The sequence below is a fragment of the Somniosus microcephalus genome, chromosome 1 (genome assembly GCF_052327205.1).
Source record: "Somniosus microcephalus isolate GS21.2 chromosome 1, FLI_Smic_1.0, whole genome shotgun sequence".
Lineage (NCBI taxonomy): Eukaryota > Metazoa > Chordata > Chondrichthyes > Squaliformes > Somniosidae > Somniosus > Somniosus microcephalus.
In genome coordinates, this window is record NC_140987.1 from 442,080,711 (window position 1) to 442,097,330 (window position 16,620).

Below are 16,620 nucleotides of genomic sequence, written 5' to 3' on the forward strand. Positions count from 1 at the left end.
GGATAGATTTTTGTTAACTAAAGGTGTTAAGGGATATGGGCCAAAGATGGGCATATGGAGTTTGGTCACAGATCAGCCATGATCTCAATAAATGCCGGAACAGGCTTGAGGGGCTTAACGGCCTCCTCCTGTTCCTATGTTCAACAGCAACACATGCTCATTTCCTAGCAGGGTTACTGAACAGCCATCAGTAGAAATAGATAGAGAATAGAAAGTCAAGGGTAGGGAGTTTCTCAAAATATAATGAAGGCCAAACTACAAGTTGTACTTATTGTAAGATGTAAATTGACGCAGAACCAAAACAAAATCAACAGAATTAGAACAATGCAGCATTTTTCTTACCAGTATTTATATTAATTTATGAGTTCAAAAGAACAGTGTTTTGGATTCTTGAAGTTCTTTAATTATATCTTGGAAAATTGCAACACAGAGAGTAGTGGTGAACGGTTGTTTTTCAGACTGTTGGAAGGTACACAGTGGGGTTCCCTAGGGGTCTGCTTTTCTTGATATATATTAATGACTTGGATGTGGGTGTACAGGGCACAATTTCAAAATTTGCAGATGACACAAAACTTGGAAGTATAGTGAACAGTGAGGAGGACAGTGATAGACTTCAAGAAGACATAGACAGGTTAGTGGAATGGGCGGACACGTGGTAGATGAAATTTAATGCAGAAAAGTGCGAAGTGATACATTTTGGTAGGAAGAACGAGGAGAGGCAATATAAACTAAAGGGTACAATTCTAAAGGGGGTGCATGAACAGGGAGACCTGGGGGTAAATGTGCACAAATCATTGAAGGTGGCAGGACAGGTTGAGAATACACTGGGTCGGCCTCAACTGGACTGTTGTGTCCAATTCTGGGCACCGCACTTTAGGAAGGATGTGAAGGCCTGAGAGAGGTGCAGAAAAGATTTACAAGAATGGTTCCAGGGATGGGGGACTTCAGTTATGTGGATAGACTGGAGAAGCTGGGTTTGTTCTCCTTAGAGCAGAGAAGGTTGAGAGGAGATTTGATAGAGGTGTTCATAGAATCATAGAACAGTTACAGTAAAGAAGGAGGCCATTTGGCCCGTCAAGCACATGCCGGCTCGCTGCAAGAGCACTTCACCTCGTCCCACTCTCCCCCACCCTTTCCCTGTAGCTTTGCGTTGAGGTGTTCAAAATCATAAGGGGTCTGGACAGAGTAGATAGAGAGAAACTGTTCCCATTGGCAGAAGGGTCGAGAACCAGAAGACACAGATTTAAGGTGATTGGCAGATGAACCAAAGGCGACATGAGGAAAAACTTTTTTTACGCAGCGAGTGGTTAGGATCTGGAATGCACTGCCTGAAGGGGTGGTGGAGGCAGATTCAATCGTGGCTTTCAAAAGGAAATTGGATAAGTACCTGAAGGAAAAGAAATTGCAGGGCTACGGGGAAAGGGCGGGGGAGTGGGACTAGCTGAAGTGCTCTTGCAGAGAGCCGGCACGGGCTCGACGGGCCGAATGGCCTCCTTCTGTGCTGTAACCATTCTATGATTCTAACCAAATAGTTGAAACATGTGATCTTAAGATATAGCCATGGTGTGGAGATGCCGGAGTTGGACTGGGGTGGACAAATGTAAGAAGTCACACAACACCAGGTTATAGTCCAACAGCTTTATTTGAAATCACAAGCTTTCGGAGCGCTGCTCCTTCTTCAGGTGAAGTGGAGAAATGCATAAAGACACAGCTTATATAGTCAGAGAATCATGTCAGATGTTTACAGGTAACCTTTCCAACTGCCATTTATCACACCTCGGCAGAGAGATAATCACAGCAGTCAAAGGTGTGAATGGTGTCCAAACAGGTCAGTCAGGGAAACATTACATCAAAGAACAATGAGGTGGGGTCACAAGGGGTCAAATATTGCAGATGCTGGGGTCTGTATGAAAAACAAAAAAACAGACAAAAAACATTTTTTTTGGCTGGAAATCACAGCAGGTCCGGCCGCATCTGTGTAGAGAGAACAAGCCAATGTCGACTCGAGTCTGGATGACCCTGCATCAGGTGGGGTTACATGTAGCGTGACATGAACCCAAGATCTCGGTTGAGGCCGTCCTCATGGGTGCGGAACTTGGCTATCAGTTTCTGCTCGACGATTTTGCGTTGTCGTGTGTCTCGAAGGCCACCTTGGCAACCAAGCCTCCCCCGGTACCACGGTTGAAACCACAGGGAAATCCATCGTCAACCTGTCCGACCACACCCTTCAACCAGACGAAATTGAAGTTCTCAGCCGAGGGCTCAATTTCTGCCCCACCACCAAAATGGACCCCATCGGTCTCACGGCAGACACAGAGGAATTCATCAGGAGAATGAGGCTCCGGGAATTCTTCCACAAATCCCAAGATGTCAGCAGCGAACCCAATGAGACAATCAATGATCCGGAACAGCAGACAGAGGGATCCGCAGTGCAGCAACCGAAGAAGAAAGAGTCAAATTGGACCCCTCCGGAGGGTCGCTGCCCTAAGCTTGACATGTATGCTCAAGCTGTCAGGAGATGCATCAACGCCAGATTCATCAGCCGCACTCACAAGACAGTCCAGAATGTCACCCGAGCACAACGCAACGCCATCCACGCTCTCAAGACCAACCGCAACATCGTCATCAAACCAGCAGACAAAGGAGGTGCCATCATCATACAGAACAGAACGGACTATTGCAAAGAAGTATACCGACAACTGGACAACCAGGAACACTACAGACAGTTACCCGCAGATCCGACCAAAGAACACACCCGCCAACTCAACAGACTGATCAAAACCTTCGATCCAGACCTTCAAAGCATCCTACATGCTCTCATCCCATGTACTCCCCGCGTGGGAGACTTCTACTGCCTCCCAAAGATACACAAAACCAACACACCTGGACATCCTATCACATCAGGCAACGGAACCCTGTGTGAGAACCTCTCTGGATATGTCGAGGGCATCCTGAAACCCATCGTACAGGGAACCCCCAGCTTCTGTCGCGACACTACAGACTTCTTACAGAAGCTCAGCACCCACGGACCAGTTGAACCAGGAACACTCCTCGCCACGATGGACATCTCGGCACTCTACACCAGTATCCCCCACGATGACGGCATCGCTGCGACAGCCTCAGTACTCAACACCAACAACAGCCAATCTCCAGACGCCATCCTACAACTCATCCGCTTCATCCTTGACGTCAATAAAATATCTGGACCAGATTTCTTCTGATGCCTTACGATCATAAACAAACCTGTTACAATAGTCACGTGTCTTTGGATAAGACCCAATCTCTTTCTTAACAACCCAATAAACATTATTAATTGTTTCTATCACCCGGAAGTGGAAAACTGTCTCCATGAATTGGCTACTAAGTCAGAATCAAGACAGGCTTGTAACTTGTGAAACATGATGGAGTGGAAATTAGTCTGGGCCCCTTTCCAGGCCCGGATTTGGTGCAGGGGACGTAGCACGTGTTGGAAGCAGGAGGCCCGAGGCTTGATAGAAATTGGTCCCTTAGGTCGCATCTGAATAATTGGGACGAGCTGCCGGCACTGACTGAGCCTCCACAGGCTGCTCGCTCAATGGGCGACATCAGATAGGTCCTGGGGGGGGGGAGGTGATCACGACTCCTGTGGAAGGGGCGGGGGACGGGGGCGGGCGGGGGGCGGGTAGCACTCCTGCTCCACAGGGAGGTGTTTCATAAATTTTGAAGTTCTTACCTTTGGCTGCTGTCTGCGGGAGCAGCCGAAGAATCCGGAGTGGGGCGGGCCCGAGGCCTGGCCCACTCATCGGTGATTAAAGCGGTCCTTTAACAGGTGCTAGGCCCCCTGAAAATGTAAATTAGGGCCCTAACGCCGGTTTTAGGCATTCACCCAGGGCACCTAAGAAATAGATCCTGCGAATGCGACAGTACGACCAACACCAGCGCCTGCTAAATTGGTTTTATGCCTGAAAAACTGGCACAACGCACGTCAATTTCTACCCCTATGTGTTAGTAAGCCATCGCCAAGACCAGAGGGAATCTCTGTGCCTCCAGGCAGAATTGCTGACTCATTCTACCTACAGGGCAGGATTTTCATTGGGCCGTGGAGGCGGGATTGGAGGCGTGTGGGGGGTTAAAATCCCCAAATCAGGGGGCACGAACCCATCCCGCCCCCAACCCGCCTCCATGCCAGTTTCAAAGGAGGCGGGTACCCGACCCGCACTGGGACCCGCCTCCCCGAGGCAGGAAGGGGAGTAGTGCCAATTAACTGCCTGTTATCAGGTAGTTAACAGGCAGTTTTTAGCCTAATCCCTATTTTTATTCTTGAAGTGTGGGATTCCCGACAGCGCCAAACCACGCCAAGTTAGCGAGGCGGGCTGTCGGGCTGAAGGACTTGGGGGGTTCGAGATGTCCGGTGTTCAGGTGAGTGATGGGTGCATGAGTGAAGAGGTAAGTGTGTTTGGTGTGTGTAAAGTGTTTAAAGAAGTTCTACTAACCTTTACTTACCTTTACAGCCTTCCTTCCTTCAGGTCTTGGGAGTCCCTCATCTTACCGGACAGAAAGCAGAATGGCCGCGATCTGTCAAAAATTGCAGCATTCAGCTTTCTGTTCCGGAGAGATCTCTAAATCATCCTGAGAGGAAGGAATTGTCAAAGAGTACAGATTGTCAGTGTTTGACAGCTTCAAACAGCTGTCAAACGCTGATATTTCATCTGTCAAAAGATCTTGACAGATGAAATATCAATCTGTGACATCACCTGTTGCTGGGTGGCCCTTAATTGGCCTGCTGAGCCCGCTGGGGGGGCTCAACAAGGTCAATCAAGTCAAAATCGCATGGGTTGGCTACAACTCAATGGAGGCGGGACTACAACCCTGAAAGTTGTAGTCCCGCTTCCTACCCGCCTCCTCAATGAAAATCCAGCCCATAGGGTCCCAAGACAAAATTAATTTAGGAATGTACAGCACTGGAATGGACTACTACAGTCCACTGAGCTTGTCCTGTGCCACGATACCTCTCTCATCGCCTCTGACAAATTTCTCACCAGGTATTTATCTAACTCTCTCTTGAATTTGTCAAGACAATCAGCCCCCACTGCCTCCTTTGGCAGTCCATTCCGTACATTTTGCACCGCCTGTAAATCCAGATTGTGCTTTTACTTTCCCACTTCTAAGTTTGAGGTCACGCCTTCCTGCTATAGGACAAAGGACATCTCACCAGAACCAGAAGAAATAGCTTCCATTTTAAAAATCCCACTACATTGGCCTGGTTAAAAACTCATACGAAAAGATATAATGTAGAAATATTTTCTAACATGATGCAAGGATGGAGCCTGCATCCATCACATTGTGTGCCCAATGCATAGGTGCTCTTTGACAAAAATAAACAAAATTATTTGGGTCGGATTACTTCTCATTTGAAATGTCCAGTGACAATCTCAGAGTTTCTGTTCCAGTATTCCTTTAAGAATTGTGGTGCTTCTTTTTAAAGATGAGGCTGTGTTGGCAAATTTGCCTGGGGATTTAATGTGCTCTACTCGCGCTCTAGAATAATTGACTAACCAGTGGGATATGATAGTAAATTCCCTAGGTGTCAGCAGTGGCTCAGTTGGTAGCACCCTCGCTCCTGAGTCAGAAGGTTGTGGGTTCACAGTCTCACTTCCAGAGGCTTGAGCACAAAAATCTAAGCTGACACTCCAGTGCAGTGCTGAGGGAGTGCTGCACTGTCGGAGGTGCCATCTTTCAGATGAGATGTTAAACCGAGGCCCCATCTCCTTTCTCAGGTGGATGTAAAAGATCCCATGGCAATATTTCGAAGAAGAGCAGGGGTCCTGGCCAATATTTATCCCTCAATCAACATCACCAAAACAAATGATCTGGTCATTATCACATTGCTGTTTGTGGGAGCTTGCTGTGTGCAAATTGGCTGCCACGTTTCCTACATTACAACAGTGACTACACTCAGAAAAGTGCTGACATGAATCAGTCATTCATGAAAGAAAGACTTATGAAATAATACTGCGCGGCCTGCAAGTTGCACTGTCCAGGGAGAGTACGGGCCCAGCTTGCGCAGAACATTCTTAACAGGAACTAGTGAAGGACACAACTAGACCTCCATGTTGTAAAACAGTTGATTAAAGCTTTGTTTAACGCTTAGACCAAGTGCCTAGTAGTTTTCTTACGTCAAGTGCTTCATTGGCTGTAAAGTGCTTTGGGGCATCTGGTGGTCGTGAAAGGTGCTATAGAAATGCAAGTCTCTTCTTTTTCTTTCTAGGTACATTACAGGTTTGCATGGCTCCAGAAGGGGCCTTAAAGGTATTGCCTGGAAGATGCAAGAGGTGTCTGTCCAAATTGTGGTTCCTATCAGTATCTGGGGATTCTGCTGGATGCCAGCTTTAGCTTGGACATATTTCTTCGGCACCAATGGCAAAGGGATCTCCTCATCTTTCTTCAACAACAAAATCAAATGCAGGTTGCCTTGTGACATTTAAAATGTGTTTCTAATTTTTCCTCCTAGGGTGTGAGCTCCAAGAACAAGATCCAAGGTGAATTTATGGCAAAAAGAAGAAATGGATGGCTGGGGGGAGGGGGGTGGTGGTGCGGTGGTTGGGTTTGTGTCTTGGTCTACACAAACGTGCCTTCTCAATGGGAGTCAGTCTCAACGTGGGCATATTTAACAAAGCCTATCAGGATCTGGATTAAGCAATTAGTAATGAGTGAGCCTGGTATGTAACACTGGACTTAGACTTCTAGAACATCAAGGTGACTGGCACATTCAAAGTAATCTTGCACATGTCCTTGCACTATACTGAAGCAGATGTCAATTATATAGCTAATGAGGAGACTCAAAGGCATTGGACTGAAAGGCATTACCTGAAGACTGTGTATGAGAACACATACTTGTATATCCAGGACCCTACAATAACCATGATTGGGTTGGAGATTGGATTCAACAGTTACTGCTGATGATCTGCTGTACTAACTCATGAAACCGCTGTTTAATGGGGATGGTGTATGCCTAAGCTGTGGTGAGGAAAATAGAGGCAATGCAATCATTTTATAGTGCGTTGTGCTGCTCACCCATTGCCAGGAGTTGCTGGTATCTGCTGAAGTCAAACCTGGCGCCTGTCAGTTGCCCAATGGGAAAAGGGGGTGGGGAGATAAGCTGAGGCCCTTTGGAGTTAGTTGTCTCCAAGATGGCACAGCTGACAATGTAACATTGCAATTTAGCCAAACCTTTGTGGGCAGAGCTAGTAAGCTAATTGCAAGGCAGCTCAGGGAAATGTTTGTGATTCATTTACAGTCGAGCTCATTAATGGAACCCGGAGGGGAGATCTGTCACTTGGAGGCTGTGATTATTCCCACTCAAATCCTGCCTGAAAGCCTAGAAGCCATACACGCCCAAGGCAATCACACCTAAAGAAATCATGGTTCCAATGTTCCTAGTGCAGAAACAGAAAGGGGAAGGAATTTCAAAATCCAGTAAATGCTGGCAGGACAAACAACTCGACCAACATTTTCACTCAAAGTCTTAAGATAAATATTTCCCTAATTTTGTCAGGAAAAACGGATATGCTGAGTCACAATGTCTTTTAGCGAAACTCATGTTTTTTTTATGAGTATAAGAGTTAAAGACGTCTTATTACAATTATATAGGGCCCTGGTGAGACCACACCTGGAGTATTGTGTACCGTTTTGGTCTCCTTACCTAAGGAAGGATATACTTGCCATAGAGGGAGTTCAACGAAGGTTCACCAGACTGGTTCCTGGGATGGGGGGATTGTCCTATGAGGAGAGATTGAGTAGACTGGGCCTATATTCTCTAGAGTTTAGAAGAATGAGAGGTGATCTCATTGAAACATACAAAATTCTTACAGGGCTTGACAGGGTAGATGCAGGGAGGATGTTTCCCCTGGCTGGGGAGTCTAGAGCCAGGGGTCACAGTCTCAGAATAAGGGGTCGGCCAGTTAGGACTGAGCTGAGGAGAAATTTCTTCACTCAGGGGGTGGTGAATCTTTGGAATTCTCTACCCCAGAGGGCTGTGGAGGCTCAGTCGTTGAGTATATTCAAGACAGAGCTCAATAGATTTTTGAATATTAAGGGAATCAAGGGATATGGGGATAGTGCAGGAAAGTGGAGTTGAGTTCAAAGATCAGCCATGATCTTATTGAATGGCGGAGCAGGCTCGAGGGGCCGAATGGCCTACTCCTGCTCCTATTTCTTATCTTCTTATGTTCTAAACTTCTGGGTTTTGCGATGCAGAAGGAATTGGAACCCCCCAAGTCACTTTCATTCTCTGCAACTGCACAGGAAATTCTTCCCCCAACATCGTGGCAAAGAGTCTTCATTTCCTCCCAGTGTTGGGAAAAACATTTCCTGTTCACGAGAGTCAGAAACATCTCTCCTGAAGTGACTTATTCTAATTCCAGTGCACCTTTTCGGGTGGGCTCGCCAATAAATGACAAAATACGTCACACGTCCGAACAGCAGGTCTGATTGTTAGCCAGTGACAAAACTCGAGTTTGCTTTGACGCAAGCAGAAATTAGAAACACTAAACTTTACTCCAAGTGAGCTCAAGATGGAGAACTGGGACCCGGGGATACAACAATCAGTCGTATGGGAAAGGAAGCAGCAACCTGAGCAAACAATCGAACAGAAAGCAATTGAATTCTATTACGACCACAGCATTTGGTATAAAATTAGGACTGAAGGGAAAACAAGGTTGTTGTATGTTGACTGTGAGGCCCGAGGCCCAACTGTTTGCTACTTGATATATCTGATCGCAGAACCGAGCCATATGGGGGGGACGTACAAGTTTAAATTTAGTTATGAATGTCTGAAATTCAGACCGATTTGAAATCAAAACCCAAACAGTGCAGCACGATATAAAGTGGATTTTGTTTTTTATTTTTAAAAATACGATTTGCAATGCAAGAACTCCAGATTGGTCAAAAGGCTGGCACACTGATGATGTAGGTGGATTTAAAGGCAAATAGCGATAAGCATGACCAAAATGGCACTGCACATGCACAGAATGGGCAGCTGAATCCTGGTTGATTTAAACTGATAAATCACGAGCTCTGGAATTCCCTCCCTAAACCTCTCCGTCTCTCCACCTCTCTCTCCTCCTGTAAGTCGCCCTTTGAAGCCTACCTCTTTGACCAAGCTATTGACCTTGAGTATTGTGTGCAAGCAGTTTTGGTCGCCTTATCTGAGGAAGGATGTTCTTGCCATGGAGGGAGTGCAGCGAAGATTCACCAGACTGATACCTGGGATGGCAGGAATGACGTATGAGGAGAGATTGGGTCGATTGGGCTTATACTCGCTGGAGTTTAGAAGAATGAGAGGAGGATCTCATTGAAACTTATAAAATTCTAACAGGACTAGACAGACTAGATGCAGGAAGGATGTTCCCGATGGTCGGGGAGTCCAGGACCAGGGGTCACGGTCTAAGGATAAGGGGTAAGCCATTTAGGACAGAGATGAGGAGGAATTTCTTCACCCAGAGAGTGGTGAACCTGTGGAATTCTCTGCCACAGAAGGCAGTTGAGGCCAATTCATTAAATATATTCAAGAAGAAGTTAGATATATTTCTTAAGGCTAAATGGATCAAGGGGTATGGGGAGAAGGCAGGGACAGGGTACTGAGTTTGGATGATCAGCCATGATCTCATTGAATGGCGGAGCAGGCTCGAGGGGCCGAATGGCCTGCTCCTACTCCTATCTTCTATGTTTCTATGACCGCCTGTCTGGATGTCTCCTCCTTTGGCTCGGTGTCAATTTTTATTGCTGTCTGACTACGCTCCAGTGATGCGCCTTGGGATGTTTTACGGCATTAAATGCGCTACTTAGATGCAAGTTGTTGTTGATAAATCTTGGATTTCCCTGAGCTGATCAGAAAAATTGCTTCCATCGCCTGCCCATCTCTCAGTAGCTCACTGCATAGAAGTCACAGATCCACTATGGTTTTAAAATTGTCACACTATATCAGAGGTAACTTGGCCACACTGTATGCTTGTACGTGAATATGCTGTGCCGCGCACTTGTGGGACATGGATACAAACCCGTTGGATCCCCAAGCAGTATCCTATCTGAACCTGACAACTAGAGGGAGCTGTTAAGCAAACAGGAATCACCTAGGCCCCTGTTAGAATAAAACTGATGGAAGCAAAAGATACAAGTTGCTAACATGGGGAACAGTCGGCTGGGGGGGCTTGGCACAGGTGAAGTCAGGTAAAATAAAGAATGGAGAATAAGTATCGTTGAAAAGAGTAAAATAAAACTATTATCATTCCCAATATTACTGACTAGTATCGCATGTTGCTACTGGATAGCGAAATTTTAAAATATTCAATGAGTCTTCCTCCTTGGTGAGATCATAACTGGAGTATTGTGCACAGTTTTGGTCTCCTTACTTAAGGAAGGATATCGAAACATAGAAACATAGAAGATAGGAGCAGGAGTAGGCCATTCGGCCCCTCGAGCCTGCTCCGCCATTTAATGAGATCATGGCTGATCATCCAAATTCAGTACCCTGTCCCTGCTTTCTCCCCATATCCCTTGATCCCTTTAGCCTTAAGAAATATATCTAACTCCTTCTTGAATATATTTAATGAATTGGCCTGAACTGCCTTCTGTGGTAGAGAATTCCACAGGTTCACCACTCTCTGGGTGAAGAAATTCCTCCTCATCTCAGTCCTAAATGGCCTACCCCTTATCCTTAGCCCGTGACCCCTGATATACTTGCCTTAGAGGGAGTGCAACGAAGGTTCACTAGACTGATTCCTGGGATGGGGGGGATTGTCCTATGAGGAGAGATTGAGTAGCCTAGGCCTATATTCCCTAGAGTTTAGAAGAATGAGAGGCGTTCTCATTGAAACATATAAAATTCTTACGGGGCTTGACAGGGTAGATGCAGGGAGGATGTTTCCCCTGGCTGGAGAGTCCAGGACTAGGGGGTCACAGTCTCAGAATAAGGGGTCAGCCATTTAGGACTAGGACGAGGAGGAATTTCTTCACTCAGAGGGTTGTGAATCTTTAGAATTCTCTACCCCAGAGGGCTGAGTCTATTAAAGACAGAGAGCAATAGATTTTTGGATACTAAGGGAATCAAGTGATACGGGGATAGTGCAGGAAAGTGGAGTTCTGATCGAAGATCAGCCATGATCTTATTGAATGGGGGAGCAGGCTCAAAGGGCCGAATGACCTGCTCCTGCTCCTATTTCTTATGTTCTTAACATATTAAGACCCAATATGTGTCAATTGGCACTAAAGTATTAAACAGTTGAACCTACAAACTACAACCTGATACTGTACACAACACACTATTGGGTAGGGAAGTACTAACACATCCATTAAGCATCCAGAAGACAGCTTTAAATCTAAGTCTCTACACAACTTAAGGAATTTACAATTTTACAGTGTAAAGGAGCACACTGCCCTCAGCTTTCCATCTCCCCACCCCCACCAGTTATTCGGTACATATGGGGTAGGCAGAGCCAGGGGCAGAAACTATCTGAGCATCACCCTCTGCTCACTGTTTTATACTGCCTGGTCCCGTTGATAAACATGCGGTAAACACAGACCCCACTCTATTACCCGCCCTGTTCACTCTTGGAATGCTGGATGCAAGGGCTGCCTGTTAGGCTCAGAGATAGGCCGAGGGGGCTCCAGAGAGCAAAGATTGAAGAGGGGCCTATGCTAGCACCATGAGAATGTGGCCAAGCAGTGAAAGGCAACATTCTTGGAGAGAAAAAGAAAATTTAAAATCAGGTGGCTTGCTGGGCCACCCAACTGTTTGCTTTCATATTGGCACGACTCCCCTGTGGAAACATGGGACCCAGCCTTCTGTGTCTAAATGACCCCAGGGTCCACAATGAGGGCCAAGGAAGCCCCACCCTCCCTATGCAACAGAATGACATTCGGGTTCCTCACACCAGCCCACCTGTAAGCTCTCTGAAGGAGACAACCAATTTATTGCGAATTAGTGCCACATTGTGAAGTTTTTTGCACTGCAGGACAATGCCTGCTGTAAAACCCATTGTGCGAAGATCCCCCACAAGACAAGAGACCTTCGGCACATCAGTCTCACCGGATCAGGGTTACCAACTCTTCAGGATTGCCCTGGAGTCTCCAGGAATTAAAACTTGATCTCCTGGACACTGCAGCGAGCAACTCCGGCAGAGAAATCATAGGGGCGTAAAAAAACACGATAGCTTTGTTCATCGAACACGTTTATTTTATTAGTTATAATAGTATTGGAGATGGGGAATAAAGGCTGTTCGACCGAGCGGGGCGGTTGGAGGAGAGAGGTAATGTCTTGAAGCCCCCAGGAATATGTCCAGCCAGAGTTGGCAACCCTGGATTCAGACCCAGGTGCCACAGATAGAAGGACTGCGTGTTGTCCCGCTGTGCCAAACCTCCACTTACATATAATAGAAGTGTAAACAAATTAAAACATGGACATGGATAACACAGATTATAATTTATGAATGTACACATTTTAGGAGCATCTGAAATTAATTGCCCACATTAAATTGATTAAACTCAACAAGTCACTAATTGCCGCACACTCTGTGAAAAGGAAGCAAAATCTAACCTTATAGACTTGACCATACGTCCCATTGCCAACCACTTCGACTAACTCAAAAATCCCTGCAGGATCCTAAGGAAAGGAAATTGCACTTAAAGAAATATTATATTAAAAAAAAACAATTCATTCATTCACCTATGTTAACAGAGGTGTATCATTCCAATTCTAACTGATTGCAAAAAGCCCCCCCAACAACTCTCAAATTAAACACTGAAAGAGGACTCCCTTGCTAACTCAATGTTGATCATCAGTTCCCTGGAGGGCGACTCCAGCTGCAGATATTGAGAGTCAGTCACGATCTTCTGCAAGCGAACCTCAGGATCAACCTTCCTTATAAAGTGGAATGTAATTGCATGCTCAGGTAACGAGTCACTCTTGACCGAGACTGTACTCCACGATTTAACGTGAGTGAGACTTTTTTTTTAGTGCTAGACTCATTGCACTGTCATGCGCTGAGGTTTGATACTAGTTACACAAATCAGCCCCATTCATTAGAGATTATCAACTCAGATTTCATGGCTCCGGCATCATAATAAACAAACCCCATTCATATTTGCCAGTAACTTTAAAAAAAAAAAAAAAATTCGGAGCCACAACAGCTAGCATCAAGTTGCTGATGATCGAAATATAACTTGCACTCTATAAACTGCCAGGTTAAAAAGCAACTCACCCGCAAACAGGAAAGATCAATGTTATCGAGACTTTTAGCTGGAAAGTCTTTAGCCATCTTTGTGCCACTTTAAAAAAAAAGATGTTCCTTCAAAACGACTGGAATGTTTCTTTCCCCCACCCCCCCTCCGTTAAATGTTAAAGGATCATATCGGTGCTGTCAGTTCACAGTGTCTCGCCTCCCAGCTGCACACACGTTCACAAATACAGGAAGCACCGACATCCACAGCCAGGCAGAACCCGGAAAACAAAGCGAGAGGAAATGAACGGGCCAGAAGAAAATCTTAACAGGAACACAAAAAAAAACCGCACACACACACACAACTTCGTGACATTTCCCGAGAAAAGGCAAGGAACTGACGTAGAGTAACTTTACAGCGCAGCTCCCCTGGTAAGTGAACTCGTAGTCCTTGCCCTAGTAAAGTTTTACCAAACTCAACAGCTCATGTGCAACAGGGTTGGGGAAATACGTCAGGTCAGGCTGCCAATTCATTGTATCTCTTTCACTCTCTCTTTCTCAGTGTCTATATATCAACAGATCTACCGGCTGCAGTTGAATGGGGTAGCTTTCAATCATGGTGCCATTAAATGAAAAGGCACATGCAGTGGCTTTGGATAGACTTCTTCTTCTTCTTCTTAGGCAGTCCCTCGAAACCGACGATGACTTGCTTCCACATTAAAAATGAGTTCGCAGGTGACTGCTGAGTCCAATGCGGGACCTACAGTCTCTGTCACAGGTGGGGCAGACGGTGGTTGAAGGGGCGGGTGGGTGGGGTGCTTGGGTTGACGTGCACTCCTTGCGCTGCCTGTGCTTGGCTTCCGCTTGCTCCCGGCGAAGAGGCTCGAGGTGTTCGGCGCCTTCCCGGCTGCTTCTCCTCCACTTTGTGTGGCCTTGGGCCAGGGATTCCCAGGTGTCGGTGGGGATGTTGCACTTTATCAAGGAGGCTTTGAGGGTGTCCTTGAAGTGGCTCTCTTGCCGTGTCGGAGCTCCGAGTAGAGCGCTTGTTTTGGGTGTCTCGTATCGTGCATGCGGACAATGTGACCCGTCCATCGGAGCTGATCGAGTGTGGTCAGAGCTTCGATGCTGGGGATGTTGGCCTGAGCAAAAACACTGATGTTGGTGCGCCTATCCTGCCAATGGATTTGCAGGATCTTGCAGAGGCAGCGTTGGTGGTACCTCTCCAGTGCTTTGAGGTGCCTGCTAGACACTTCAATGTTTTCAAGGGGAGACTGGAGAGGCACTTGAGGGAAATAAACTTGCAGGGCTACGGGGATAGAGCGGGGGAATGGGACTGACTGGATTGCACTACAGGGAGCCGGCACAGACTCGATGGGCCGAATGGCCTCCTTCTGTGCCGTTATGACTGTATGACCTCGAGCATTAAGCCATCTCATAGACCTAAAATCCCTCCGTGCCTTCTGGCGTGATATCCCCGATTTGCCAATGTCCCATTGCCCTGCTCCCCCAAAGCAAGTAACAGAAGTCTGTAGGACTGCATTGACACTGCAAGGTTAGCATCGGGTATAAGGCAATTCCAGCTTGGCAGTGGCACGCAAAGGGCAGTAGAAATTTGGATCTCTCTTCCCGCAAAAGGCTGTGGGTGCTGTGCTAACATGAAGATCGAGGTGGTTAGATTTTTGTTAGGTAAGGGTATCAAGGGATATAAGGCAAAGGCGGGTAAATGAAGTTGAGGTGCAGATCAGCCACGATCTAATTGTTTTCCTGACTGACCTGTTTGGACACCATCCACACCTTTGATTGCTGTGATTATCTCTCTGCCGAGGTGGGATAAAGGGCAGTTAGAAAGATTACCTGTAATCATCTGGCAGTGTTCTTTGACTATATATGCTGTGCCTATATGCATCTCTTCACTTCACCTGACAAAGGAGCAGCGCTCTGAAAGCTTGTGATTTCAAATAAAGCTGTTGGACTATAACCTGGTGTTGTGTGACTTCTCACGATCTAATTGAATAGTGGAGCAGGTCAGAGGGGCTGAATGGCCTCCCCCTGTTCCTATGAGAGTCAGGGACCAACCTGAGTCTGAAGCAGAGCGAGACTTCTGGAGGTGGTAGACTCGCATCGCTTCAGTTTGACGTCGCATAGAGCGTAAATCCAGTATAGTGTTAAAAATAGTTGGTAAATGTTCGAGGGGGCTCTTTGTTAACCCATCTCACCTCAATTTAAATCTTTAGAGAGGACAAATTCTCTGATATACTCAGGCAGCAGCCAAGCAATGTCAGCAGGGTGGTGTGTGGCCAAATTAGCGACCATGGTGAGACAATAGGTGCTGTATGAATGTCCCCTTAAATTCCGTGGTTGCCTGGATGGAGTAGTGAAGTAGGAACCCTGATGGTGGTACTTGGGAGGTACAACAGATGGCAAAAAAAGAAAGCATTGGGTGAATCCCAAGTATGGGATTGTCATTTTGCAAATCTGGTGGCCTTCCTTTCACCAAAAAGCATAAACTGATTAAACATGCCAAGTGCCATCCATGACACAGGCTGCAAGGGGCCATCCTGTCTATGCTGTGCCCCAAAGATCAATGTCCTGTGAGCACTGATGTGGTCACTTCAAGTCACAGATTTTCCCCCATTATCGATAGTGTAACTGAGTCACATCTTCTGATAAGTGCAGGAAAACGCATAAAATGCAAGTGAACAAGGGGCCCGGATTTTGCGGCCAGTGGCAAATGAACGGTGCCAGCCATTCATTGCACTTACACTTGCCCTCGGGCTTTCTGTGGACTTTTGCACAAGAACTTGCTGTGATTAGAAATCCAAAACAGCGCAGCGCCCTCTACAGGGGATCTGTGTGAACAGGGCATGCAACTGTGTATCTCCTTAACCAATCAGATTGAAGAATCGTTAATGAGCAGCGCAGAGTCTGAACCAGGAAGTGTCAGTTAGAATATTGAATTCCATGTCAATTTTTTTTAAATTCATTCACAGGATATGGGCATCACTGGCAAGGCCAACATTTATTGCCCAATCCTACTTGCCCTTGAGATGGTGGGGGAGAGGGGAGCCGCCTTCTTGAACCGCTGCAGTCTGTGTGGTGATACTTCTTTGTAGGTTTGGTACAACTCAGAGGGCAGTTAAGAGTCAACCACATTGCTGTGGGTCCAGAGTCACATATAGGCCAGACCAGGTAAGGACGGCAGATTTCCTTTCCTAAAGGACATTAGTGACCCAGATGGGTGTTTACGACAATCCGGTAGTTTGATTCCAGATTAATTTAATTAACTGAATTTAAATTCCCCAGATGCCATGATGGGATTAAGAGAGAGTGATAAGAAACAAAGAAAAAGATACAAAAAAAAATTTAACTTTTTAAAAATCTCCAACAACAATTAAAATCTGAAGGAATGAGACTCCACGCTTGTAAA

At 46.3% G+C, this 16,620-nt stretch overlaps 1 protein-coding gene and 1 long non-coding RNA gene across 3 annotated transcripts in view; one reads left to right on the top strand and one right to left on the bottom strand.

The window, feature by feature from the left end:
- The window catches only part of LOC147125344 (mitogen-activated protein kinase kinase kinase kinase 4), a 407,092-nt gene extending 393,624 nt beyond the window's left edge, over positions 1 to 13,468 (bottom strand). Inside the window, exons 1-2 of the mRNA XM_086001780.1 lie at positions 13,236 to 13,468; positions 12,572 to 12,637 (exon numbers count right to left, since the gene is read on the bottom strand). Of these exons, the coding sequence (XP_085857906.1) occupies positions 12,572 to 12,637; positions 13,236 to 13,292 (123 nt within the window). The 5' untranslated portion in view covers positions 13,293 to 13,468. The remainder of the gene's footprint in view (positions 1 to 12,571; positions 12,638 to 13,235) is intronic.
- LOC147125345 (uncharacterized) overlaps positions 13,388 to 16,620 on the top strand; it is a 39,490-nt gene continuing 36,257 nt past the window's right edge. For both annotated transcript variants that reach the window (XR_015080056.1, XR_015080055.1), the window contains exon 1: positions 13,388 to 13,625. This is a non-coding gene — a long non-coding RNA (uncharacterized LOC147125345). The remainder of the gene's footprint in view (positions 13,626 to 16,620) is intronic.